We start from the raw sequence: 27,443 nt of genomic DNA on the forward strand, positions 1-27,443 counted from the left end.
ACCCTGGATATGTGACTGGCACTGGGTAGTAGGTGACAAAGTTGCCACTTGTCCCCAATGTGGGACCTCTGCTTGACCCTGGTGTGTAGCTTTTTCCTGGTCCCCTGCAGACCTCTCTCTATCTCTCTCCTTATGCCAAACTTGGCTAGAAAAATGACTCACTGTGATTTTTTTTCTTGGATTTCCTGTTAGAATTCATTTTCTAGATCTGTTTTGTAGGAACTTTGGGGAGGAACTTTATCCTGCTTCCTGCTATATTCGTCCATCTTGGCCTCATCTACAAAAAGCTTTTTAAACACCAACTTTTGTTTTTATATATCATCACTTTCACTTGTCAGAGTCATCCATGTGAGAAAGCAAAACTGACACTTCAAGCAAGTCTGAAAATTCACGGGCAGTTGTTTTGAGAAAATCAAATTGATTTTTATTCCATTTTTAATTGATTCTATTCTGTATCAGCAGGAACATTTTGTATAACTACCTAAAGTCACATTCCTTTGTCTTTATGTTCAGTTCAGAAGTTTAAAAGTTCAGCTTTCCCATAATGACCACCTTTCCTCTCTAAGTTTAAAGTTCAGCTTTCCTATAAATCGCTTTTAATTAAAGAAAACACATTTCAGTTATACTACCAGCTGCCCTTGACCAAGTAGAGGAAATCTATTATCTCTCAACCACTAGTTGTTATTGCACAATAAAAGGAAAATGTGTTACCTATATACCACTATTTCAGGGGTGGAAAAACCTGTGGCATTGAGGCCACGTGGAGTCCCCTAGGTTCTCAAGTGTGACCTTTTGATGGAATCCAAACTTTACAGAACAAAGATTCCATCAAAGGGCCACACCTAGGGGGCTAAAGTTCCCCATCCTTGCAGTAGCTATTCTTGTAGGATCCAGGTCAGCAATTTCCTGGCAACAGGATAGAAGGAGGGGTTGTTGCTAGCCACATTCCTGATGTGTGTCAAATCATATTATGCCTTGTATCTGTGATGTGTCAGACCTTGTAACAAATCATACTGTTTTCCCCATCTATGATGCTGCCTTCTAATTTTGGGATACTCTTCTTTTTGTCTATAAAAGTGATTTGTCAGTCCTCACTTGAAGTCTTTTGGCTTGCTGAAGAGCTGAGAGATTGCTTTTTTGTTCATTGCTAGCCTTACTAATAAACAGCTTGTGTCTCAGTCTGCCTAATTTAATCATGAATTCTATCTTTGCAAAAAAAGATAGGGAGGTACATTTTCCCAAATTGGGAATTTTGCAGAGGGGATTCTTGTTCAGGAAAAAATTGGTTTAGATAGCCTCTGAGATCCCTTCTAACTCTTGAGATTCTGTGATTATCTGTGATTATCATATCATTATCATTACAACTGGGTTTGGGCTTGTTTTGTTTTTTATGTCTTTCTATAGATTCTCCATAGAATATCCATACACTGGAGACTTTTCTCTGATTATCTTAATATTTCAGGGGTGCTAGTATAGTACTAGAGTTTCCATTTGCTGTCTTTTCACTATATGATCAGCTTACATCCTTTCACAGTCATGTGCCTTATATGTTACTTCTTGTACATAAGAAGACAAATTTTTCTTACAATATGAGATCATTGTAAGAATATTAGTATCTAAAAATTCAGGACTTTTGCAAGTCTTGGGATCATTAAAAATGTTTAATTTCTGAAATCTGACACAGCCAATCTCCATCTTTTAATTCTGGACCCAGCTCAATGAAGTTGTCTACTTGCCTGCCTGCCTGTCTGTCCGTTACTGATTGTGAAGGATTAACTCATTTGCATGTTGTAAGCTAAAAAATATGCATTCATCATCTATTTTGTTTTTCTAATATGAATAATCTCTTTCAAATAAGTGTGGATTTAATTGGGGAGGTTTAGACTTTTTTTATACAGTTTGAGGCAGGTTAAAAAGCAACAAAATACAGTCTAAAGAGTACTGGACTTAGACTCAAAAGACCTGGATTCAATTCCTGACTCTGCCACTTATTAGCCTTGTGACTTTGGACAAGCCATTTTACCTCTCTGAGCCACAGTTTCCCTACCTGTAAAATAATAAAGAGAATATGCTGAAAGTAATTTACAAAATTATATAAATGTTTCTTGTGAATTTCTTACATTTCTTTTTTTTTTTTTTTAAAGCAATTCGGGGTTAAGTAACTTGCTCAAGGTTACACGGCCAGTTATTATTTCTGGGTGTGGTGCTGAGTATCTGAGCCTGGATTTGATCCAGGTCATCCCAACACTGGAGCCGGTGCTCTTACTTGCTGAGCCACCTGGCCGCCCCTAAGCAATTGGGGTTAAGTAACTTGCTCAAGGTTACACGGCCAGGTGTTTCTGGGTGGGTGCTAAGTGTCTGAGCCTGGGATTCGATCTCCAGTTCTTCTCAACACTGGAGCCGGTGCTCTTACTGTCTGTGCTACCTGGCTACCCCGAATTTCTTACATTTCATATGTTTTCAATCTTCTGTGATCAAAACTAGGTTTTCCTAACATAAAGGAGTAGTACAGTTGTTAAGTTGTACAGTGGATTTGAGTAAGGTTGATTTTAGAAATGGGGGACAAATATTTTAAATAGAAGGGTGGGTGATGTACAATCTATGTTACATTTATATCCACATAAGAAAATATGTCCTGAATTTTACTTAGCACTATTTTTTCTTCAGTATTTATATTTTTTATTTTTTCCTGAGTTTAGGTACAGAATGAGCACATGTCGCTGGTGTTCACCAGGTGGTGAGTCCACTGTTGACTTCCTAAAGAACTATGCTTTGGGGACACTTCCTTGTGAATTTCTCATAGCTAATGAGGACCTCTGTTACTGCTTGGAGTGTGTGGCTGAATACCACAAAGCAAGAGATAAACTGCCTTCCTTGCATGAGGTAATTAGAATGAGCCTAGAATATGAACTAAAATAAGAAAAATGTAGATTATTTAGAGTTTGAGCATAGGGAAAAGAATGGGTTTGAACTTTATTCACATTATCCAGAGAATTACTAATGCATACTAATTTAGAATCTGCAAATTGGAAAGTCCTAATTTGAGGATTTCTCTGTAGCCTACAGGAAAATAAAACATGGGAGAGTTTCCTTATGCCTTATTCATTCAGTATATTGGAATAAAATCAGTTTGTTGAACAAGAACATTTTCTTTTTTTCCTATATTAAATTGATATGAGTGCTGACTTGTATTTAGATGACTTGTAATTTTTCTTCATAAACAATTCATTTTGAAATATTTTGGAAACTCAAGTAAACTTTCAGGGGCAGCAAAGTTTGCTCATCAAGGAAGCTTCGTGTGTAAGATGTAATTTTTCAATCCCTAACCATAAAGTTTGGATTTGCAACCAAATGTGGTTACAAGAAATGGGAAACTGGCCTACAAAACATTTAGGGGAGGACAGCAGTGGTAAGACTGTCCTTAGAATATTTTATTCTTGGGGTGGCTAGGTGGCGCAGTGAATAAAGTGCTGGCCCTGGAGTCAGGAGGGACCTGAGTTTGGATCTGGCCTCAGACACTTAGCACAAAAAAACTAGCCATGTGACTTTAGGCAAGTTACTTAGCCCCAATTGCCCTCCAAAAAAGGCAAAAAAAAAAAAGAATATTTTATTCTTTATTTACAAAGGGTTCCAATTTTGGAGCTAACCAGCATTTTCAGTTTTAAGAAAAATAGTTGACCCTTCTATGGTCTCCTTTTGTGACAGCATGATGAGTTAGTTAACAAGAATTATGTCCCCCAGTTTACAAATAAAGTGAGTTCAGAGAACTGAAGTGCTTTTGCAATAGTGTCACTGGGTCAAAGTAAAGATTGACTAGATTCAAGCCAAGGATGCCAAATGATTTCTGTCAAACTCTGAGAAAAAAAAAAGTGTTAATTTTAATCTCTTTTAGTCTCTTCCCAAGCTAACCCTTCTCTATATAATTCATACTTTTAAGCAGAATAGCATTGTTTATCTGACCCGGAGATTGCCTTTTTTTTTTTTTAGATTTTTTTTTTTTTTTTTGCTTTTCGGAGAACAATTGGGGTTAAGTGACTTGCCCAAGGTCACATGGCTAGTTTTTGTTTTAAGTGTCTGAGGTTGGATTTGAACTTAGGTCCTCCTGACTCCAGGACCCATGCTCTATTCACTGCACCACCTAGCTGCCCCATGGAGATTTCTTTTTAAAAGTTTTGGCAGTAGTTTATTATATAGTCTTCTTTAAGCTCCTAGTTATTGAAAAGTTCTCTATAGATCACAGTATACAGGGTTTTTCATTAATTGCTCTATCTTCTTTCTTCTGATAGATCTTATGGGAATTTGAAACCACCCGTCTCATAAATCATTTTGAAAAATCTATGAAAAGTGAAATTGAAGAAGATGACGAACTATTTATAGTGGATAACAATGGCGAAGCACAACTGTTTGGTTTCACTGGCCAAGACTTTGAAAACAAGCTTCGAGTTCCTCTTCTTGAAATACTTAAATATCCTTATTTGCTCTTACACGAGCATGTCAGTGAGTATCTTAGAATCATAGAACCATAACCAGTGAGGACCCAGAAATCTGTTCCCAACCCAGGATCAGAACCTCACATTCTCTTTCCTCTCCCCCCTCATTCTTCAGTGGTGAAAATGAAACTAGTATCCTAGCTAACACTTTGGTATGAACTACGATGGAAGGGTTCCTTATTGTGGAGCTTTATGGCATTGCTTTATCCAGTGGCTTGCAATTCAGAGCCAAAGACAGCTGAAAATTTTCTTCCCTTGTTTCTACTCCCTCATCACTTTTTCTCATCCATTTCAGCCCTAACCTTCTTGAGCCCTATCCCATTCTGCCCTTCCCTTCCATCATACCTTTAGAACCTCAATTCTGTTATCAAAAACTACCCCTCAAATTAGACCTCTTCCTCTCATATTCCTTCCATGTCCAAAGCAGAATTCCTATTTTCTTTAAATCAATTTCCCTTTCTTCCCTATTTCTGTTGACAGTACCACCATCTTTCTAGTCACCCAAATTTACAATTTCAGTCATCTTTGACTTTGATTTTTCCCTCACCTTGCCCGTGTGGCCCTCCCGCCCCCCATATCTTATTAGTCTTCTTAGTTACTAATGTCTCTTCTACCTTCATAACATTTCTCATAACTATCCACTTGCTCCATTCACAGAGCTATCACTCTAGTTCAAGCCTTTATTAGCTCTTGATTGGACTATTGTAGCAGTCTCTTAATTTTGTTCAAATCCTACCTCTCTATTCCTTGTGTGACCTTGAGCAAGCCACTTAACTTCCTTGGGCCTCATTTTTAAAATGAGGGCATTGGACTGGATGACCTAAAACTTTCCTTTCCCTTTTCCCTATGTCCCTCCAGGCTTTTTTCTCCAATCTGTTCTCCATTGCCAAAATGATATTACTAAAGCATAGGTCTCACTCCCTTCCCCAAGAAGCTGTAGTGGCTGCCTGTCTCCACTTTGGTCAAATACAAATTCCTCTCTTTGGCATTTAAAACGTTGTACAAGCCCAAATATAGCCAATTTTTCTGGACTTCTTACTTATTATTTTCCTTCATATACTCTATATGCCAGCCAAAATGGCTTATTTCTTCTCCCCCATAGACAATACTCCATCTTTCATTTTCAAGCTTTTGCATAGGCTGTCATCCATGCTTGGAATGTACTTTGTCTTCATGTCTGAGTCTTTGAACCCCTAACTCAGCTCAAGTGCTTCCTCCTACGTAAGGCCTTTCCTGATCACCCTAGCTGTTATTGCCTTTGCTGTCCCCCCAGATTACCTTTTATTTACTCTGTGTGTGTGTGTGTATAATTTATATACATATGACAGTGTAGCAAAATAGAGAGCTAGTCTTGAAGTCAGGAAGACCTGGATTCAAGTCTCCTTTGATATATTGGCTTATTACTCTTAATATCTTGGTCCTCTAGGCCACTGGGGTCAAACCACTAAACTATACATAAAGATCACATGTTAACTTGGGAAACCACATATGTTTATGTATTTCTTGTTTTAGCAATTTATTTTATTAAACATTTCCTAATTACATTTTGTTGTGGTTTGGGCCATATTTGGGAGTGTTGTGGGTTGTTTGACACCTCTGCTCTAGGCAATTTTCTCAGTCTATAAGTAAAAGAAAGTGTCAACCTGCATTGGTAGGAGGGATTTCCTCCCTCCCTCTCTCCCTCCCTCCCTCCCTCCCTCCCTCCCTCCCTCCCTTCCTTCCTTCCTTCCTTCCTTCCTTCCTTCCTTCCTTCCTTCCTTCCTTCCTTCCTTCCTTCCTTCCTTCCTTCCTTCCTTTTTAAAATTTTATTTTCAGTTCCAAATTCTTTTCCTCCCTCTGCCTCTTCTCTCTCCCATTGAGAGGGGAAGAAATAAAATGCCCATTATATGTATGAAGTCATGGTAAACATATTTCTACATTAGCCATGTTCCCAAATAAATAGAGAAGTGCTTCCATCTTCATTCATTTTAGAGAGAGTTTTCTTACCTTGGAGTTATTAATATCAGAGAAATCACAAATATAATCCCTATCCTTTATTCCTGTGTTTTTATCTACTTAGATGTATACCTATTATTTCCCTTGACAGAATGTAAACTTCTTAAATAATTAGGGACTTTCATTTTTGTCTTTGTATCCTCAGCACCTTGTACAGCATCTGACATGTAGTAGGCATTTGCCTGTTGAATTGTTGTTCTTTATATTCATGGAAACCTGGCTCCTCCTAGAAGATACTAGACAACTTCATCAGTATTATGTGTATCTTCTCTCTTGCCCATCTTCTCACTGGACCAGAGTAAGGAATAGGCATGCCTTTTGCTCTTTACTTCCACTGTCACCATCTGCCACTGTTACTCAGCAATATCTCCTCAGATAGAACCCATCCATGCATTGTGAACTACTTTATTTCACTGCTATACCTCAGAGCTCTTTAAATATCACCACCAAGCCTTTCTTCCTTTGTTTCAGTCTCTGAAGAGGTACCCTTTGTCTTAACCAAAGACAGTTTTTCTTCTTACACTTGCTCTCATCTCCTCTTGTTTCTTCTGAGAGCTTAACACTTTGATCATACCCTCTCTCTCTTTACTTTTCATTCTCTTATTGTCCACTGTCTACTTACCTGACATCATGCTGTCCATCATTCTTAAAAACCTTTCTTTTACCTGCTATCCCCTCAAGCTGTCGTCCTTTAACTTGCCTTCTCACAGCCAAACCCCTGGAAAAAAAACAGTCTATACTTATTGTCTCTACTTCCTTATTTCCTACTCCTCAGCCTTTTATAATCTACCTTTCAAACCTATCACTCAACAGTTCTTTCCAAGGTTACTAATAGTCCATTGCTAAAATCAGTGACTCTTTTACTTTTTATCTTTTATCCCTCTTTACAGTATTTGTTCTATCACTTCATCCTTCTCCCTGGATTTTCATGACACTACTCTTGGTTCACCTACTACCTGATAGAGTATTCCTTTTCAGTCTTCTTTTTTGGATTATCTTATGTGTCTTATCTGCTATGTACATAAAGTTCTTAGCTTTCTTCTGTTTTCTTTTTTTTTTCTTTTTTGCTTTTTGGAGGGCAGTTGGGGTTAAGTGAGTTTCCCAAGGTCACACAGCTATTTTTTTGTGTTAAGTGTCTGAGGCCAGATCCGAACCCAGGTCCTCCTGACTCCAGGGCTGGTGCTCTATTCACTGTGCCACTTAGCCACCTTCTTTCTTCTGTTTTCTATCTTGAATTCGTTACCCTTAGTGATGTCATCAACATCTGTGGGTTCGATTATCTTTATTATAAGTGATTCCCAAGTCTGTATTTCCAGGCCTCTTTCTCTTGAAATCTCTTAACTTCAGGGATAAAGTAGCACCTCCTACATAAAGTCTTTCCAGAGCCACTCCACTTTTTTGTGTTCTGTATGCCCCCCTGCCAAAAAAAAATTACTTTGTGTTTGCTTTGTATATACACATATTTTTATTTATTTGGGTACATGATGATTCTTTCCGATAAAATATAAGTTCCTTGAGAGTAGAGATTGTCACTTTTGTAGTTATAGCCTCTAAAACTAGAACATGGTAGGTGCTTAATAAGTGAATAGAAATTACAATGCTAGGATTGGAAGGGATCTTTGGTGTCAAGTAGTTCAACCTCATTTTACAGATGAAGAAAGTGAGACACAGAATAGTTAAATGACTTGTCTAAGGTCATACAGTAGAGCTTAGATCATCTTAGCCCAAGCTCTTTCTGTTATATCATAATGTTTTGAGTTGGATTTTTCTATTAAAGTGAAAATGATTCATTAGAAAACTTCTTCCCTGAAATTTTCATGGTAATCTAATGATTCCTTTAAGTGACTTTTTATTTACTATTAAAACCATTGAAGTAAACAGAATAGGCTATTTTAATTTTAACTGCTATATGTTTTCATCTCGCATTTACTATGTTTTTCTTTCCATTTAGATGAATTATGTGTTGAAGCACTTTGTAGAATGGAGCAAGCTAACTGCTCCTTTCAGGTATTTGACAAACATCCAGGGATCTATTTGTTCTTGGTACATCCCAATGAAATGGTGAGTTGTGAATGTGTTATGACTGTAAAGTGACATTTATTGCATATTTAGGGTCTTATACTACATTGTTTTTGTCATTGCTAATACCTTCCATTAATAATATTACCTATAATGTTTAGTTAAATCAGAGTGATATATATATATATATATATATATATTTTTTTTTTTTTTGCCTTTTGGAGGGCAGTTGGGGTTAAGTAACTTGCCCAAGGTTACACGGCTAGTTTATTTTTGTGTGGGTGTTAAGTGTCTTAGGCTGGAACCGAGCTCAGGTCCTCCTGACTCCGGGGCCTGCACTTTACTCACTACTCCACCTAGCCACTCAAGAGTGGTATTTTTATGATGTAATATATTGTTGTGTAAAGAGATTTTGAGTCATAGTTTGTAGCTTGTTCTATGAGGACCGTTTGATTTTAATTTTGAAAATGTATTTTACAATTCAAAACATTTTTTAAAAATTCTTAAATTTTAGACTAAAAGTTTACAGGTTTTTATACAAAATTATAAAAATAGAAACATAGAACCATAGAAAGTATTCATCCTTATTACATTTCCCATTTTAAAATTAAATTCATAATAAGCTTCTTTATGATATTATTTTAGCCAGCAGCTTTAATTTAAAGTTAAACTTTGATTTAATTAAAAATACTGAGTCTCATCATAGTTCTAAGTCTTTTTAATATGTGCTTTGTTTCTTTCTTTCATATAGGTTCGACGTTGGGCTATTCTGACAGCCAGAAATTTGGGGAAGGTAGACAGAGATGATTACTATGATTTACAGGAAGTATTGACTTGCTTATTTAGAGTTATTGAGTTGGGGCTTTTAGAAAGTCCAGATATTTACACCTCTTCAGATTTTGAGAAGGGTAAACTTGTCCTTCTGCCTTCTCATATGTATGACACAAGCAACTACAAAAACTATTGGTTAGGTAAGTTTTATTCTTACTGTGTTGGATTTTCTCAGTTGATTTCAGGTGTCCTATATGGGAATTCTTCTCCATTTGTGATGTGATTACAAGATTATTATCTAGTATTTCCCAGGTGCTACCTAGCTCTTACTCTGTCATTGAAATAACTTTAGGAAGTCCTAAATTTTCAAGAATATATAAGAAGAGTTGTGTGAACTCTTAAAGTTATTTCTAAAACTCAAACCTCTTTGTAAATACCATTAAAAAAAGTTTAAATCTTTGTAACTAAAATATTGTAAACACTAACCAATGAACCTCTTATTTAAAGCAAGAAGAATTTTAATAACATTTCGTCTTTAATACCTTTTTTTCATCTGTGAGTTTTCCTAGTGGGAAAACAAAGGAAAAATAATTTTAAAAGCTGTACATCTGAGAAATTCATTCTATAGATGACGCTTATCACATCTGAGATGATTGTCTACTCAACAATAATTTTTCTCTTTTGTCATCGAATTGATTGCCCTAAATTTTCAAGTGTCTTTGGAGTATTTGAGAAGGGTTGGGTAGAAATGCCTTTGTTTTAGACTGCCAAAAATAGTTTCTTGATTGAGCTTTGTCTAAAGAACTCAAGACTGCCATGCATTATTTGTTTAGTCCCTGCTCAGTAGTTCCTTTGGCCAACTATATCTCAGAATGCTTTTTAGTATGTTGTTAATCTTAATATTTCAGAGAAACAGTAAATCATATTTCATGAATCTTTATGTTGCTGTTCATTTTTAAGATGCTAATGATTTCAGGGAAATATGAAATTGTCTTTCAGGAATCTGTATGTTGCTAACTATTCTTGAGGAGCAAGCCATGGATTCTTTGTTGCTGGGCCCAGACAAGCAAAATGATTTTATGCAGTCAATACTTCTTACCATGGAAAAGCAATCAGATGGTAACAAACTACTTGGGCAGAATACTTTGACACGTTGTGATGCAGAAACTCTTAAATTGTTAATGTCACTGCTAGAATTTGTTTTACTGTGAACAAGCCCAGTTTTATTTTCTCCCTTTACTGCTCAGTGTCAAGACATGATTTGGTGATGGATAGATGGTAAGACAATGCCTGACTAGTGTGGGAAGGCTGTGTGGAAGGGGAAAAAAGAGACACCTTCATCTTAAATTTTTGTAATTCTGTACTTGACAAACATCATTAAACACAAGCAGTTCTCTATACAAATCAAAACAAAAAAATTGTACATGAAAGCACAAATCTGTAAACGGTATAGCTGTCCTACTAGTCTACATCTTTTTCTGAGCCTCCTGTGTTTTGCACCTTTTCTAATGCTAAAATGAGCCTCTTTTCTTTTTTTTTTGGCATCTGTACTACTAGTATTAAAGCAAAACAAAACAAAAAGACTAAATCAGTCTACTTTATAACAATTAAACATAACATAGTCAAGTAAACATATATATATTTAATCCATGTCCAAAAACATGTGTCTTACCCTTAAGTCTCCAAAAAAGAGACACACTTTTACAAAAACCATAATTGTATACTGTTTGTAGGGGCTTTGATATATCTTCCTTGAATATAAAAAACATGGCATCTGTTTCTTTAAAGGTAGCTAGTAAGTTTTAAGTTTCTTGTTGCTAAGCTTTTAATTTTTTATATATTTAACAGTGACACTTGGGGTAGAAAATGTATGGTTATCAGTAGCAATTTTTTCTCAAATCTTCCTCTCATTGAACTATTGTTAATTTTTATTTCAGAAGATAGTGTAGATCCTTTCTGGCCAGCATTGCACTGCTTCATGGTGATTCTGGATCGCCTTGGCTCAAAAGTCTGGGGTCAGCTTATTGATCCCATTGAAGCATTTCAGACCATTATTAACAACGTGAGCTACAACAAAGAAATTCAAAATATACGCAATAGTTCTGCCAGGTTAGTTCCTTTAACTTCTGTTCAATGTGTGGCCCATATGAGGTGCTTAATAAATGCTTATTGATTGATTTAAAAATCTCTTTATGCTTAGTTTTGTGCTAGTACCTAATCCCTTTACTGGTCGAGTATGTTTCTCTCTTCAAAGTACTTTTATTTATTTCTTAATGTTTTAAGGATGAAGTTAGAACCTGAGTCAGATTTGGAGGAAATGGTGACTTGCAGCCAGATTGTGTACAATTATAATCCCGAAAAGACCAAAAAGGTATAAAAAACTTAATATTTGTTTTGAAAAAAATAAATGAAATTGTGTTGCCTTTTTTTATTCTAAGGAATTTAGGATTATAGTTGAATAATTTTTTGCATTATTTGGTTTACTGCTTTTCTGACTTTACTAACAGACATTGACTTTTTAAAAATATATTCTTTCAATGAACAAAATCTATTTTCTCTCTCATCTCCCTCCTTTCCCATTTAAAAAAAAAGAAAAACAAAACCCTCATAACAAATATGCATATTCAAGGAAAACAAATCCCACACTGGCCATGTCCAAAAAAACCTATGTCTCATTCTGTACTAAGTCCATCATCTCCATCAGAAGGTGGGTAGCATGCTTCATCTGGAATTTTAGTTGGTTATTGTGTTGATCAGACTTCTTAAGTCTTTCAGAATTGTTTGTTTTTATAATGTTACAGATGTATAAATTGTTCTCCCGGTTCTGCTTACTTTATTTTCTATCAGTTCATACAAGTCTTCCCAGTTTTCTCTGAAAGCATCTCCTTCCCCATTTCTTACTGCACAATAGCATTCCATTATGCTCCCCTAATTTCCAATTTTTTGCCACTACAAAAAGCTGTTATGAGTATTTTTATTCACATATGGGTCCTTTCTATTTTTAATTTCTTTGGAATACTTGCCTACTAGTAGTGGTATCACTGGGTCAAAGAGTGTGCACAGTTTTATTGACTTTTTGGACATAGTTCCAAATTGTTTCCAAAAATGGCTGGACCAATTCACAGCTCTACTGACAATGCATTGATTTGCCTATTTTATCTCAACCTCTCAATTTATCATTTGTCATTTTCCTTTTTTGCCAGCTTTGCCCATCTGATTCATATGAGATTGAACCTTTGAACTGCTTTAATGTTGCATTTCTCTAGTTATTAGTGATTTGAAGCATTTCTTACATGTTGTTAATAGCTTGGATTTCTGCCTTTTGAAACTGCCTGCTAGTATCCTTTGACCATTTATCACTGGGGAATAGCTCTTATGCTTAGAAATTTAAATCAGTTTCTTATGTATCTTGGAAATGAAACCTTTATCAGATAAACTTGCTACAGAAATTTCTCCCCACCCCCAGGTATCTGCTTCACTTTTAATTTAGCCATTTGGAGGTTTTTTTTGGTATGTGTGTGCAAACATTTTAAATTTTATATGATAAAAAATGTGTATTTTGCATTCTGTGATCTTCTCTATTCTTTGTGTGGTAATTAATTATTATCCTATTTATAGATCTGAAAGCTGATTTCTTCCCTTACTTTCTTGTTTGTGATTTAACTCTTTATGTCTAAATCATTTATCCATTTAGATCTTATCTTGATACATAGTGTGAAATATTGGTCTAAATCTAGTTTCTAACAAACTACTTACCAGTTTTCCTAGCAGTTTTTGTCGTACAGTGAATTTTTGCCCCCTGTGTCTTTGTGTTGGATTGATTTATTTTTGAATGTTGTGAACCTGATCTGTTGGGTTGATTGACCTCTCTTTTTTAACTGGTACCAGATGATTTTGATGATTACTGCTTCGTCATATAATTTGAGAAATGGTGTTTTTAGGCCCTCTACTTCACCAATTTTTAAATTATTTTATTGTTTTTCATCATCATCATTATTATTATTATTTTCTTTTTGGAGGGGGAGGGCAGGGCAGTTGGGGTTAAGTGACTTGCCCAGAGTCACATGGCTATTAAGCATTAAGTGTCTTAGCCCGGATTTGAACTTGGGTCCTCCTGACTCCAGGGCCAGTGCTCTATTCACTGCACCACTTAGCTACCCCTTTCATTATTATTTTGAGATTCTTGACCTTTTGTTCCTCAGGTGAATTTAATAACTTTTTCTAGCTCTACAAAATAATCCTTTTGTAGTTTGCACATAATGAGCAATCTAATTTAGGTAGTACTGCTGTTTTTATTATGTTACCTCATCTCGCTCATGAACAATTAATATTTCTCCAGTTATATAGATCTGTCTTGATTTCTGTAAAAAAAAAAGTTCTATAGTTGTATTTATATAGTTCCTATATGTGTCTTGGCAGGTAGAGTCCCAAGTGATTTATATTTTCTGGAGTTATTTCAAGTGGAATTTCTTATTTTATCTCTTCCTGATGGATTTTTTTTAAAATTTTTTTTACAGAGAAATATCGATGATTTATTTGGGGTTTTTTAATATCCTACAAGTATGATACAGAATGTCACTGTAGTTCAGGAGTTCTTAATCTTTTTTTATGTCTTAAACTTCTTTGACAGTCTGGTGAAGCTAATGGGCTCGCCTTCTCAGAATGATGTTTTAAAATGCACAAAATAAGATACATAGGTTTACAAAGGAAATCAAATACATTGAAATTCTATTCATAGACCCCCAGGTTAAAGATACCATAGCATCTTTGCTAATATTGTATTTAAAATTTTTGTTTTAGTGTTCACTGGGGTTATTGGTATATCTTTTTCTTTCTCTGTTTTGAGTCTCCCTGGTTTAGCTAATCAAGACAATATTTGTATCATAGAAGGAATTTGGTAGGACCCCTTCTCCTTTTCTTTCCAATAGTTTATGTAATATTGGAATTATTTGTTCTTGGAATGTCTGATGTCATTTGCTTGTAAATCTTTCTGTTTCTGAAACTTACTCCTTTGGGAGCCTATTTATGACTAGTTTAGTTGTTTTCTCCCCCTAAAATTGTTATTTAGATTCTCTTTTTCTTAGTCTGTTCATTCGGTACCTTGTATTTTTGCATATATTCATCTCCTTCATTTAAGTTGTTGATTTTATTGACATGGGAAATGGGCCAAATTGTTTCTAATAATTTTTTTCTTCATTTTCTTTTTAATTTTAGATACTGGTAATTTGGTTTTCTTTTTTAAAAATTAAATTAGCTAATGATGTGTTTTCTTTATTTTTTCCTTTAAAAAGTCAATTTATAGTTTTGTTAATTCAGTGGGGCTTTTTGTTTTTGCTTTGAATTTTGTTCTCTTTTTTTCTGTTCAGAATTTATCTTTCAGTTTTTATCATTTTTCTATTTTTTTTTGCATGCCCAGTTCATTGATTTGATTGTTCTCTTTTTTGTAGATTATTTAGAGATACAAACTTTCCCTTAAGGGACTGCTTATGCTGTATCTCCCAAATTTTATGTTGTCTCATTATTGTCATGAACTTTAAAGAAATTATCTATTGTTTCTGTGGTTTATTCTTTGACTCACTAATTCTTTATGATTATGTTATTTAGTCTCCAGTTAATTTTTAATCCTTTCTTAAATGAATGTATATATATATAATTTATAATATATATAAATGAATGTATATATAAATAATTTGGTTTACTGCTTTTCTGACTTTACTAACAGACATATTGACTTTTTTTTTTAAAGTAATTGGGGTTAAGTAACTTGCTCAAAGTTACACGGCCAGTTATTTTGTGTGGGTGTTAAGTATCCGAGGCTGGAACCAATCCTGGGTCTCCTGACTCCAGGGCTCTTACTGTGCCACCTGGCCGCCCCCATATTGACTTTTTGAAAACATTTTTTTCAATGAACAAAATCTATTTTCTCTCCCATCTCCCTCCTTTCCCATTGGAAAAAAAAAAGAAAAACAAAACCTCATAACAAATATGCATAGTCAAAATATGTGTGTGTGTGTGTGTATATATATAATAAAAATTTGTTTAGTATTTATACTTTTAGGCATTTATTTATGAGGTTTTGTGTCCTTATAAATTTCAGAGTGAGGAAATGCTTGCAAATTCAAATCCTCCTGAGGAGTAGGGCTTAACATGCTGGGGCAAAAGCAATGCTTTATATACATAATTGGACTAGACCATAGCATAATCATTCTTAGCTGTTCCTATGGCGGGCTCATTCGTGGACAACGTGGACATTCCTGGGTCCTGTAGGAATACTCTCCTAAGTTGTTGTCTCACAAACACAAACAGAACTAGAGTTAGCATGGTGGGAACACAGTGTAATACCTGGTTCAGTTCAGCTAATTTAGCTGTTACAAGAAACAGGTATTATGAGCCTATGGAAAGGTGTGATGGATGGCTCTAAGATCTCTGGGAAATAGGAGGCAATGAACACCTGGTGCTGGTCAAAACAATACCCTTTGCCAGAGGGTGAGATTATCAATAAAGGATTGTTATGCCAACCTGAGGGCACAGTCTGCTGGTTAGGCCTTAGCTCTGGGAAATAGGGTGTCTCCAAATATCTTGACACAACTTAATGTAGTTTCCCTGTTCTTCTCTTTATGTTGAGCCATTTTTGCTGTTACCTTGATTGAGATTATGATTGCTACCCCTTCTTTTTGAGTTCAAGTAAAGAATAATAGATTTGCTCCAGTCTTTTATCTTAACTCTGAATTTTTGTTTCAAATACCTGGAACACTGTCCCTCTTCATCTCCATCTTCTGGCTTCCCTGGTTTCCTTCAGTCCCAGCTAAAATCCTACCTCTTATGGGTTTCCTTTACGGGTTCCTTTAATGCTAATGCCTCCCCGGTGTATCTCATATATATATATATATATATATATATATATATATTTATCTTATTTATATACTACTGTTTACATGTTGTCTCCCCTGTAAGCTCCTTAAGAGAGGGAAATTTTTTTTTTGCATTTTTTTTTTTTGTATCCCTGCTATTGTAGTGCCTGGCACATAATAAATGCTTATTGACAGGCTGATTGAAGTAAGTGTCTGAAAAAGAAGAGAGGTGTAGAAAAATCCTTGTCATAAGGAGGTTTAAACAATTGCCTTGAGTCATTGAGGGCACACTTGAAATTAAACAACGTAAATTTGTCACAACTCAATTAGCAGCTTTTTGTAATGTTAGCTTCTTTCAGTTGTTAATACCATACTTTTTTATGGTCTTTTACCATTTACAATTATTTTCCCTTTATCTTATTTGATATTCACTATAACTCAGTGGAGTATAATTATTACCCACATTTTACAGATGAGGCTACTGAAGCTCAGTGGAAGTTAAGTGATTTGCTTAAGATTAAGCAACTAGTAAGTAGCTAAAGTAGGACTAAGCCAGGTTTTACAGTCTAATTGAGTTTTTTACACCATGCAGCATCTCAAGCTGAAATTATTTGCAATGTCCTGGTTGTCTTTCAGCATACTAGCTACACAGATACAGTTGCACATGTGAACTTCCAGAAGACAAAAGTATAGAGTTGTGGAGGGTAGGTAGAAGAAGAGCACAGGTCTACAAGGAGATAGAAACTGACTGAAGGGCAGAGGAGAATGGACTGAAAAAACTCCATAGTATTTAGTGTAGCTAAATTGAGGAGAGGTACAGAAATATATCTTTTCAGGTTACCATCGTACTAAATTTAAATTTGTTTCTGCCCACCTGCCTTTGTATTTTAAAATAATTTAACAACATAGATACTACAAAAGTTTAGCAGTGTATCTTGTTTAATGCTTTCAGATTTAACCTGTAAAAGTACTTAATTGTAAACTAGAAAGTTTATATATTAAGTAGTTCATTTTTAACTAAATGTCATTGTATTTTTTCACCTTAGGATTCAGGGTGGAGATCAGCTATTTGCCCCGATTACTGCCCTAACATGTATGAAGAAATGGAAACATTAGCCAGTGTACTTCAGTCTGATATTGGACAAGACATGCGTGTTCATAACAGCACCTTTCTTTGGTTTATCCCTTTTGTTCAGTCCCTCATGGATCTCAAGGATTTGGGTGTAGCATACATAGTGGAGGTTATTCATCATCTATATTCAGAAGTTAAAGATGTCCTCAACCAAAAAGTAGCAGTGTGTGACACAGTCACCGAGTTTTTCCTTCTGATATTGGTGTCAGTAATTGAACTGCATAGAAATAAGAACTGTTTGCATTTGCTGTGGGTTAGTTCTCAGCAGTGGGTAGAAGCAGTAGTGAAATGTGCTAAACTTCCTACCACAGCATTTGCACGGAGTGCTGAAAAGACATCTGGAAGCTACTCCAAAGGGGCAAATGTAATATCTTCTTTGCCTTCACACTCAACTCCATCTAATTCTGTACAGCTTGCTTGTGTTCAGTTAATCCGAAGTCTTCTTAGGGAAGGATGCCAGCTTGGACAGCAAACTCTTTGTAAACAATTCTTAGACAAACTCAACTTGTGTCTAAGGGGAAACTTGTCCCTTGGTTGGCATTTAAATAGTCAGGAGACCCTAGAATTGCAAACGTGTTTGAAACAAATCATTAAAAACAAGAAAGTCAAAGGCTTACCATGTAGCACTTTTGTAGATACGACCATAGCATGTAAAACACCCCCTGCAATTTATATTAAAGAAGAAAGTGATGTAACTGTGGAGAGATCTAAAAAGGATACATGTTCTCAGGACAGTTCTAGTTCATCATTTTCTAAAGAATCACCAAGAGTTGATGTTTATCGAGGACAAGAGAGTCTATCTCTAAGAAGACATTACAGTTGGGAGAAAGAAAATAGGCAAACATACTCAAAGGAGTCAAAACTATTTGACCATTGTTCAAATAGATCATGCTTAAAGCAGGAAAAAAACCCTGATGCTAATGGATCTCATAATCATGAAATTTTAAATAATGTGGAAAAACAGAAGTGTACTGAAGAGAACAACACAGATATACAACAGAATTTGGCTTCAAAAAGTAATGCAGTGGAAGGGGTATATGACAGAATGACAAATATTCATACATGTTTTATGACTACAGACTCTAGATCTGATTCTCCCCAGAATGTATCAAGTTCAAGTGATGATTCCCATTCGAAGAATGATTCTGGCTTTAAGAACTCAAAATTTAGAACTAAAGCACAGAAAGATGAATTATGTGCAAAATTATTACTGGTAATGAAGGAACACAAAAAAACCACCATGGTCACTAGTGTTAACAATTTAGAATCAAAGCAGAGTCCATCCAGTTTGGGGAGTCATAATCCATGCAAAGATCTGGATGTTCAGAAAGAGTTTGCTTTAATACGGAAAGCACAGTCAGAGCCTTGTATTACTCCACAGGATACAACAAATGAAGAGCAAGAATCAAGAAATGATAATTCATTAGTTAAAAAGAAAAAATTAGATAATAGACAGCTAGATCCCCTAACATTCCATAAAAAAGATTACATATCAGAGGAAAGTAATAGTGATGATGATGATATGGTTTCACTCAAAACAATCAGAAATACCTTATTGAAAAAGAAATGTCAGCTTATACATCACACAGACAGGCATAAATCAAAGGACAGTAATTGTGAGGAAATTAATAATAATGATCATGTTCCACATAATTTGGCAAGAGAAGAAGTGTCTCCTCAGAATTTTAAATTTAGCACCTTAACAGATTCTCAAGTAGACAAAGATCTCGATCAGCTCTCTTTCATAGCCCATACTGGTGTTCTTAATTTTCCTTCAGATTCAACTCAAGACAATTCTTACCAGCTACAGAGAAAAGTGAAAAATGTTTTGAGACATTCTACAGTTAACCAAATTGATGAACTAACCTTTGTTGTGGAGACCATGAGAAATCAAGTTATAATAATTTCAGATGATGATGATGATGAAAGATCACCAAATCTTCAGAAACAAACTAAAACAGATAAAATAGCCATTAAGAAAGAATTTCCAAAAGAGTATCCTTCAAGTTCTAATACCATTTTGGAAAAGAAACCAGAAAAAGAAGAGAAAACAAAATCCCCTTTGCTAGATGAGGAATCAGATTCACAGTTCTTTGAGTTTGAAAGTCCATATGAAGTATTTTCTGTTTGGCAAGATCCTGAAGCAGAGAGCAAAAATTCTGTTCAGGAAAGTGAACCAGAACAAGACTCTTTTTTGACTTCAACAGCTGAGAGTGCTGTAGATGATCAGATGAATGACTGGGGTTATGATACAGATTATATATCTGATGAAGTTATTCAGAAGGTAGCAGAAACTCTTGAAGAACATTTAGACTCACAGTGCAGAGTTTTTTCTAATGAGAAATTTCAGATTGAACCAAAGAGTGAAAAACAGCCATCTAAAGCACCGATTACTGAAGATCTTTCATTGTATTTAAGAAATGTAGACAAACCTCATATTTGTATTTCTGGGAATCTTACTGAAGAACATACTACAAATATAGATGATAAGGAAGAGAAAGAATATACATCCACTCTTTCAGCATCACCTGATTTAAATTTTGAAATTTCCTCTGAAGAGTCAGGTAAACAGTATTCTCATTCTCTTTCCAGTCCAAAACTCAGCAGAACATCACTTTCTAAAAATTCAAAGAAAACCAATATTAATCCCCCAAGAAGGCAAAATAAAAAAATGAATCAAGCTAGTCCCAAAAAGATACTTTGTAGAACAATGCCAGCTGTGATTCCTCCAAAGAAATTTCGCCAGTGTCCTGAACCAACTTCAGCTGCTGAAAAACTTGGTTTGAAAAAGGGGCCTCGAAAAGCATTTGACTTGTCCCAACGATCTTTAGATTTTGTGGTAAAGTTACGTGACCATGGAAAAACTGCAGGTGAAGTTGATACTCAGCAAAAGAAGAAAACAAAGTTAATTACTCCTCAGACTCTGGTTGTCAAAAATAACAAGAAAATGTTGGCATGTCAAGATCTTCAGTTTTTAAGACAGATAAAACCCAAGTCCCACAAAAATCAACAAGGACTTTGTGCCACTCATAGTAAAAACTCTTCTCCAAAGGCAGTTACAAAATCAGTCCAGAATTCTGAAGCTATTATTCAAGCATCTTCTGGACCCAGTGATAATTTTAAAGAAAAAAACAAGTTGGCTTCTGGAAGTGATAAAAAGCATCGAAGAAAAAGCTCATTTTCTGAGACAGAAACAGTTAAAGCTAAAAGTCTGTCACAGGCTAATGATAATCTTCTTTCATACCAGACAGCAGAAACAAATGAAACCATTGTCTCTACTTCAAAGAGCCATTTGCCCGACTCATCTTCTGTTGGAGGTGACCTGACAGGGGTTGTCCAGCCCTCACCTTGTTTTCATTCTGAGGGAACAATTTATAGAGAGGCAAACTCTGATGTCAACAGTGATACAGAGGAAAATAATTTGTTTTTAACACAACGTGATCCAGTAGATATGGAATTAAGTTCACAGGTAGAAGGTTTTCACGACTTTGAAGTTTCTACTGGAAAAGATACGGTAGAAATGGAGGAAGATTCTAAAAACCCCGCTGGGGACAGAGCTTTGAGTAGTATAAAATGTAAGCACAAAGATTGTACTGACACTGTGGAAAATCTGAATGAATATTGCTCTGTACATTCTAAAACTAAAGTGTCTGATGACTATGTTTTTGTTAAACCAAGCTTGCCACTTTCACTGTCTAACAAAACTGTAAAATCTACTACTAAGATTTTTAGTTCAAGTAATAATTCACGAAATGCTCATCTTTCTAGATCTATAGAAAATAGTTTAAAACTTCCACCAGCATCAAAAAGTCAAACAAATTTGTTAACCACAACAACAGCAAAATTAATGAAACCAGTTTCACCATTAGTTCAAAAGCCAATATTGAATGATGAAGGGAAAAATTTGTCCAACATTCTTCAACCACAGAATATACAGACTTCTCCAAATTACTTCAATAGACCTGCTCCACTAAGTCTAGTTGAGAAGAAAAGAAATTTTCAAGCTTCCTCTGTTGCAGATTTTCCTGTGCGGCAATCAGTATTTGACAGTTTTGTTAAAGAGATCTTAAAATGGAAGTATGAAATGTTTGTAAATTTTGATCAGTTTGGACCTCCAGCATATCTTTGCCCATCCATCTTAAGACCTGTTCCTGTCACATTTCAGGACTCTCAAGACTATCTAAATGTTTTTTTCCCTTTGCTGATTTTGAATACTTTTGAAACAGTAAGTATCTATCTTTGCATTTATGAAATTTTCAATTCTCCTGTCTTTGCTGATAAGCATATTTTTAAAATTAATTTTTAACGAAAAGAAGTTTTTTTCTCCTCTCCATCCCACTTTATACATTGAGAAATAATAATAGAAGAAAAAACCCCTTGTAACAAATATGCATAGTCAAGCAAAATGAATTTCTGCAGTATCTTTAAAAATGTCTGATTTTGTAATCAGGGTATATTGTTAAAATGTTTAGCTTCAGTTGTCCTCTGGATTCAGATTTTAGATGCACTTAAGGTTTCCACCATTCCTATTTCCAAAATGATTTGAAGTACTTTGCAGATTAAAACATATAGGACAAAATATGGCTATTTAAAGATAGAACAGAGACTTTCTGAAGGACAAGATAGCTCAACTGAAGTATATAAAACTTTTAACTCTAAAGCTTCATATAAATATGAGCTATTTGTATATTTCAGACACTTGGAATTGAACAGATTATAGGATTCAGACAATGAATTTTTCCTCCATTTTAAATTCATTGATAAATTTTGTTTTGACGCAACATACTACCCAGTTAACTCCTCTACAAACTACATTTGTTATTAATGGAAAGGGAAAGGTGTGTCCCTTAACATGAATAACATGGTACTAACTACAGATTTTGTTCTAATCCACTTATTTCCAGATCTGGATATTCTAATTATGAATTATTGCTGAATCATAATGTGATTTTAAAAATTATATTGTAAAGAACGGCTTATTAAAATTGTTAGCTTCATTAATTCACACTTTGTGTGTTTAGGTGGCCCAAGAATGGATTGACAACCCAAAGAAAGAGAACACCTATGAACTCCATTTACGAAGCTTTTCTCCTGGTGACATAAATTGTGGGCAGTTTGTGGGTAATTTTTTTTTTCATTTTTAAAGAGGTTTGAGAAGTAGGTTCAGGTACTCTGGTTTTTTAATAATAAAATAGGAATATTTGTCAATGGGACATTTCTCATTTAAAAGAAAACCTGTCAGGCTAAATTTGTATCTACTTATAAAAATGTTTTTAATGTTAAATACTTATGGGCATTCTACTCCTAACAGCAAACATGCACTCACTTAGGGGCCTGATATTTCCTTCTGAATAACTATGGAAATACTCATAGCATTAGAGGCCAGAAATGGGAAAGGGGACCAGAGAAAAAATTTCATTGGGTTAGAGCAGTGTTCATAAGGATGTGAGATGATAACCAGAGGGAAGCTGCTTGTGTCATTTGTCTTCAGTACTAGCCCGAAAGGAGCCCAGTTGACTTTATATAGATATATAACATTAAAAATTCAGTGGAATGTCCACCTCCTAAATAAGAAAGAATAAGTAAGACTCACTTCATTTTTAAAAAATATATTGATCTCCCCAAATTAATACATTTTTAGCTAGTTTGCTAATACCTAGCTAATAACAAATTAGAATTAAAGTGATAATATCACCCTATTTTGTGGTATTGATATTCAGTAAAAAAAAATTCTGGTACTTTTATGATAATATTCAAGATTGCATCTTACTTCACTTGGTAAAGTAATTATTAATACATTTTTATAATGAGTGGTTTTAGTATATACTCAGTTTGTCATAGTAGCCAGATTTGAATTTTGCTAACTTACAGCTCCTTAGAATATTTCCATTACTAGCCATAGCTATAGTAAACATAAGTTTTTATAATAAACATGTAATTTTTTTCTGATTTAATTTTTCTATAGTTTGTCTTCAGGAGTGTGATATGGCTAAACAACTGCATCCAAAGGAAAATGATTTGGTATTTTTGGTTCCTAAAAAATTAAATGGAAAAAAAAAAGCTACAGAAGAAATTGAGGTGAAAAATCAGCAAGTGTATCATTGTGGTTATGTGTCTCAATTTCGACGCTCTTCAGTCAGTAAGTGAACCAAATGTGATAGCCAAAGATAGAATAAAACCATAGCTTTTTATTGCCCATTTAAAGAACTTATTTCCCTAATTATATTGCTTTATGTTGCTTTATATCACCCTGTTTTACTTGTCATTTCTAATTTTCATAACTATAAATTTAGGCCTAGCATTAATTTTTCTAATTTTAAAAATTGAATTTCCATTCTTGTGTAATTCTCTCATGCTAATTATTGCTGTCATCTGTGGAATTCTTTGTTTTTTCAAAAGACTATACTTAGTTGTGTTATAAGTCGATTTCCTGTCTTTCATTAAGTCATATGACTTATAACTAAGATTTCTAAATGCATAATTCAAAATCTGTAAAGTAGTTGAAAGTATTTCTGTATTTTAAAGTAGCTATGGTGACCCTGACTCCTAATATTATATATGTTGCTTCCTTAATCTCTTCTATTTAAAGATAAGAATTGAGTTTGTATCTTCCATATGCCTTTTCCTAGACATGTGGGGCTTTATTTCCTTGAAATGATTACAGGGCTCCATGATATAATGGAAAGAGCACTGGATTTGGAGTCAGAAGACCTAGGTTCGTATCCTGGCTCTGCTGCTTACTACCTGTGTAACTGTAGGCAAATCACTTGAATTTTCTGGGCCTCAGTTTCCTTATAAAACAAGGGATTTGGACTGGATGATTATTAAGCGTCCTCTCCAATGCCATAATCTGATCCAATATTTTGTCATTTTAATAGGTAGTGTGCTTTATTCAAATGTATAGAACCTAGATCCTTAATTCCTTTGTATAGAATGCATTTGGAAGAGTTGCAAGAGGAAATACCAGATTTAATTAAAACTCCAAGACCTTCAGACTGTTGCTTTTGCTTTCTTTTTAAAAAATTACTGATATCTTGTGTTTTTACAAACATCACCCTCATTTCCAAATATATCTTTACCTGCTCTCCTACCTAGAGAACCATCCCTTGTTGCAAAGAATACAGAAAGGGTGTAAAGCAGTTCAGCAAAATTAACCAACACATTATTTATGTCTGACAGCACATGCAGTTTCCCATTGTCTTCCACCTCAGCAAAGAAGGGAAGGGAGGTTCATTTTCTCATCTCCTCTTTGGGGCCAGTCTTGGTCATCGTAATTATACAGCATTCATTTTCTTTTTGTTTGTTATTTCTATTTACATTGGTATACTCAATGTGTATATTTCTTTACTGGTTTTGCTTACTTCACTTTGTATCTGTTCATATAAATCTTCTTGTGCTTCTCTTTATCCTTAATATTCTTCATTTTGCATTTGCTGTTAGAAGCCAAATTAAATTTACTAACAGATGTAGCTTTAAGGAATCAAGTCACTATTTACTTTGTATAGAAAATAATCTACTAGAAAGTAAGACAGAATACAGAAAATCAGTTTTGTTAAGTTTAATTCTGAAAGCCCTATTTAGTTAGGTTGTATCCTTTGGTAATACTATATACATTTTCTTTCTCCCAATAATAGGACATAATTCACAATTTGAGGGTTGCCTTTCCATCCAGACTCAAGGCAATTTGTCATTCCACATAAATGAATCAGTAGACTGTATTGTGATCAGTTCTTTGGTGACTACACAACGGAAGTTGAAAGCCTTGTCTCTTTTGGGGCGGAATTCACTGATTCCACTGGCCAGGGCAATTCTGAACCCAAGTACTTCAGACTTTTGTCCTCGAGATTCATTGAACATGGCTCCTGAGAGGATTGTGAGTAATATTTACGTGTGTGTGCCAGGGAAGGTCAGACCATTACATTTAAATACTCTAAAACCAGTATAAGCTATTAAATTATTATTTTAATTTACTACATGTCCCTGCTTCTCTGAACATAAGACCAGGTTAATATTGTAAGCACAGCAGGCCTGTTCCAGGAAGAAAATGGTTCGGCAGAGGAAATAAAAGTATCTTTATAGAACAACAGTGAAGTGTAGCATAGTAGATAGAGTACCAGACCTGGAGTTAAAAAGATAGAGGGTTCAAATTCTGTTTCTGACAGTTGCTAGTTGCATGACTATTGTCAAGTAATTTAACTTCTCTGATCCTCACTTTCCTCATCAATAAAATGATGTTAGATGACTTCTGAGGTTCTTTTCAGCCCTAAATCTATAATCCTGCGATCATTCTATTTGAATGTTGGAAAAGGATTAAATTCATCATAGTTTGTTATAAAGTGTAGACTACGAGATAGAGAAGGGGACATATTCAAATGCCTGGGTTAGTACTTTTCTAAGCTATTTTATGTAGGAATTTATTATGCATCATCCATTTTGCATAGTTGCATGAATGCTCTGCAGAATTAGAAGGAAGTAGTGAAAATATAGGCTATTTTTCAATTGCTTATGTGCTAATGAGAAGGTCCAAGAATATAGAAAAGAAAAACATAAAGATAATTGAGGTTTACTAAAAGTTTTAGGGGTTGGTAAAGTCAATCAAAAGTATTGAGCCCAAGGTACACTTTTTGCTTGCCCTCTGGTAATAGTTGAACAATACAGAAGTGAGTTGGAATATGAAGCTGATTCATTGATTAAAGGAAATCTTGAAGCTATATCTTGTTATTATGTTCAGATTTGGTAGTTATAGAGTGAATAAGCAAACATCTCTATCTTTGCTTTACCTTAACCATCCAAAGGAATGGATCCTTAGATCTTACCACCTCCCCAAATTGCCACTTTCATGATTTTGTACTCAGTAATAACCTTCTGATCATAATTTCAAGAAAATTTTTTTCTCTTTCAGCCTTAGTCCTTTCAAACTCTTCATTCTTCTTACAACTTATTACATTACATCCTTATCACAATTACTGTTTCTGTTTATCCAGTCCATAACTCATATTTCAGTCTCATTTCATTCCTTTCTTAGTCTGGGTTCCATGTTTAACCAGTTCAGTTATGTTCTATCCTCCATCCTTAGCACTTTGTCCTCTGTTCTTCTGTTCTTCATTGCCCTGCAAATTCCCAATTCTTGATCATCCTGCTAGCTGCCTTCCCTGTTCTTATTCATGAGTTGGAGAAGGAAGTATAGCTTTTTGGGGGCAGGGTTGTTTCATTTTTGTCTTTTTATCTCCAGTGCCTAAGTATAGTGCCTTGTACACAGTTGGGACCTAATTAACTGAAGGCATACCACCATGATGACTGGATTCACTACAAATATCTGTTGTTTATTCTCAATCAAACTCTCAATGCTTTTGTCTTCCTCGATTTACTTTTCTCTCACATTCTCCCAAATGGCTATTCCAAACCTTTACTTGAGGCTCCAATTTCACTACTTCTTTTACTGAAAAAATTGTAGTTATCTGTCATTAGTTTCCTCTTCTTTGCTAATTTATACTTTATAGCCCCTCCAAATTCATACCAGTCTTCTCCATTGTTCTGGTCACTGAAGAAGAGATGGCTTTTCTTTTCTTTTTTTTTTATTTTTATTTTTTAGATGGCTCTTCTTAACAAGGCTAACTCCTCTACTTGTGCCTTTGATCTATAATCTCTTCTAATGGCTTATCTCATGAGCCATTCCATCTTTTTTGGTCTCTCCTCTACTTATGACTCCTTTTCTGCAGCCTGCAAATATGCTTATCCTTTTAAAAACAACTTTTACTTGACTCTGCTATCACCTTTAGCTATATCCTATATCTGTCTTTCACTGTCCTAGAAAAATGAATGAATGAATGAAAAAGCAAGCATGTATTTAGGGCTACTCTGTGGCAGGCATTGTGCTGAATGCTTAGAACACATATACAAACAAACAAGACTAATTCCTACCTGCAAGAAACTTAGATTCTACTAGAGGAGGACAACATATAAAGGGAAGGTTGAGTTGGAAAGTAGGGGGTAGGGAAATTGGAGTGGGATGAAGGTACCTGTGAAAGATCAGCTTATACTTGTTGGCTCCACTTCCTTAGCATTCACTCCTTCCTCAAGTTTCTTGAAGTCTACTAATCACATCTTTCTGCTGAAACTGATCTCTCCCAGGGTAACCAGTGATCTTTTTTTTTTCTTTTTGGAGGGTAATTGGGATTAAGTAAC

The 27,443-nt window shown here is 34.9% G+C and overlaps 1 protein-coding gene across 4 annotated transcripts in view; it reads left to right on the forward strand.

Moving 5' to 3' along the window:
• The window catches only part of SETX (senataxin), a 66,549-nt gene that overhangs the window by 6,826 nt on the left and 32,280 nt on the right, over positions 1-27,443 (forward strand). For 2 of the 4 annotated variants that reach the window (XM_069069298.1, XM_069069299.1), the window contains exons 2-12: positions 2,700-2,883; positions 4,287-4,497; positions 8,437-8,546; positions 9,256-9,475; positions 10,275-10,394; positions 11,213-11,384; positions 11,559-11,646; positions 17,173-21,483; positions 22,280-22,379; positions 23,224-23,397; positions 24,893-25,131. In XM_069069298.1, coding sequence (XP_068925399.1) covers positions 2,707-2,883; positions 4,287-4,497; positions 8,437-8,546; positions 9,256-9,475; positions 10,275-10,394; positions 11,213-11,384; positions 11,559-11,646; positions 17,173-21,483; positions 22,280-22,379; positions 23,224-23,397; positions 24,893-25,131 — 5,922 coding nt within the window. In that variant the 5' untranslated portion in view covers positions 2,700-2,706. Of the gene's footprint in view, positions 1-2,699; positions 2,884-4,286; positions 4,498-8,436; positions 8,547-9,255; positions 9,476-10,274; positions 10,395-11,212; positions 11,385-11,558; positions 11,647-17,172; positions 21,484-22,279; positions 22,380-23,223; positions 23,398-24,892; positions 25,132-27,443 lie in introns of those variants that run through there. The other 2 variants (XM_069069300.1, XM_069069302.1) reach the window with 2 other exon arrangements.

This window comes from Petaurus breviceps, unplaced genomic scaffold (genome assembly GCF_028583685.1).
Source record: "Petaurus breviceps papuanus isolate PSGF00001 unplaced genomic scaffold, PetGlider_PUasm1.0 90779, whole genome shotgun sequence".
Lineage (NCBI taxonomy): Eukaryota > Metazoa > Chordata > Mammalia > Diprotodontia > Petauridae > Petaurus > Petaurus breviceps.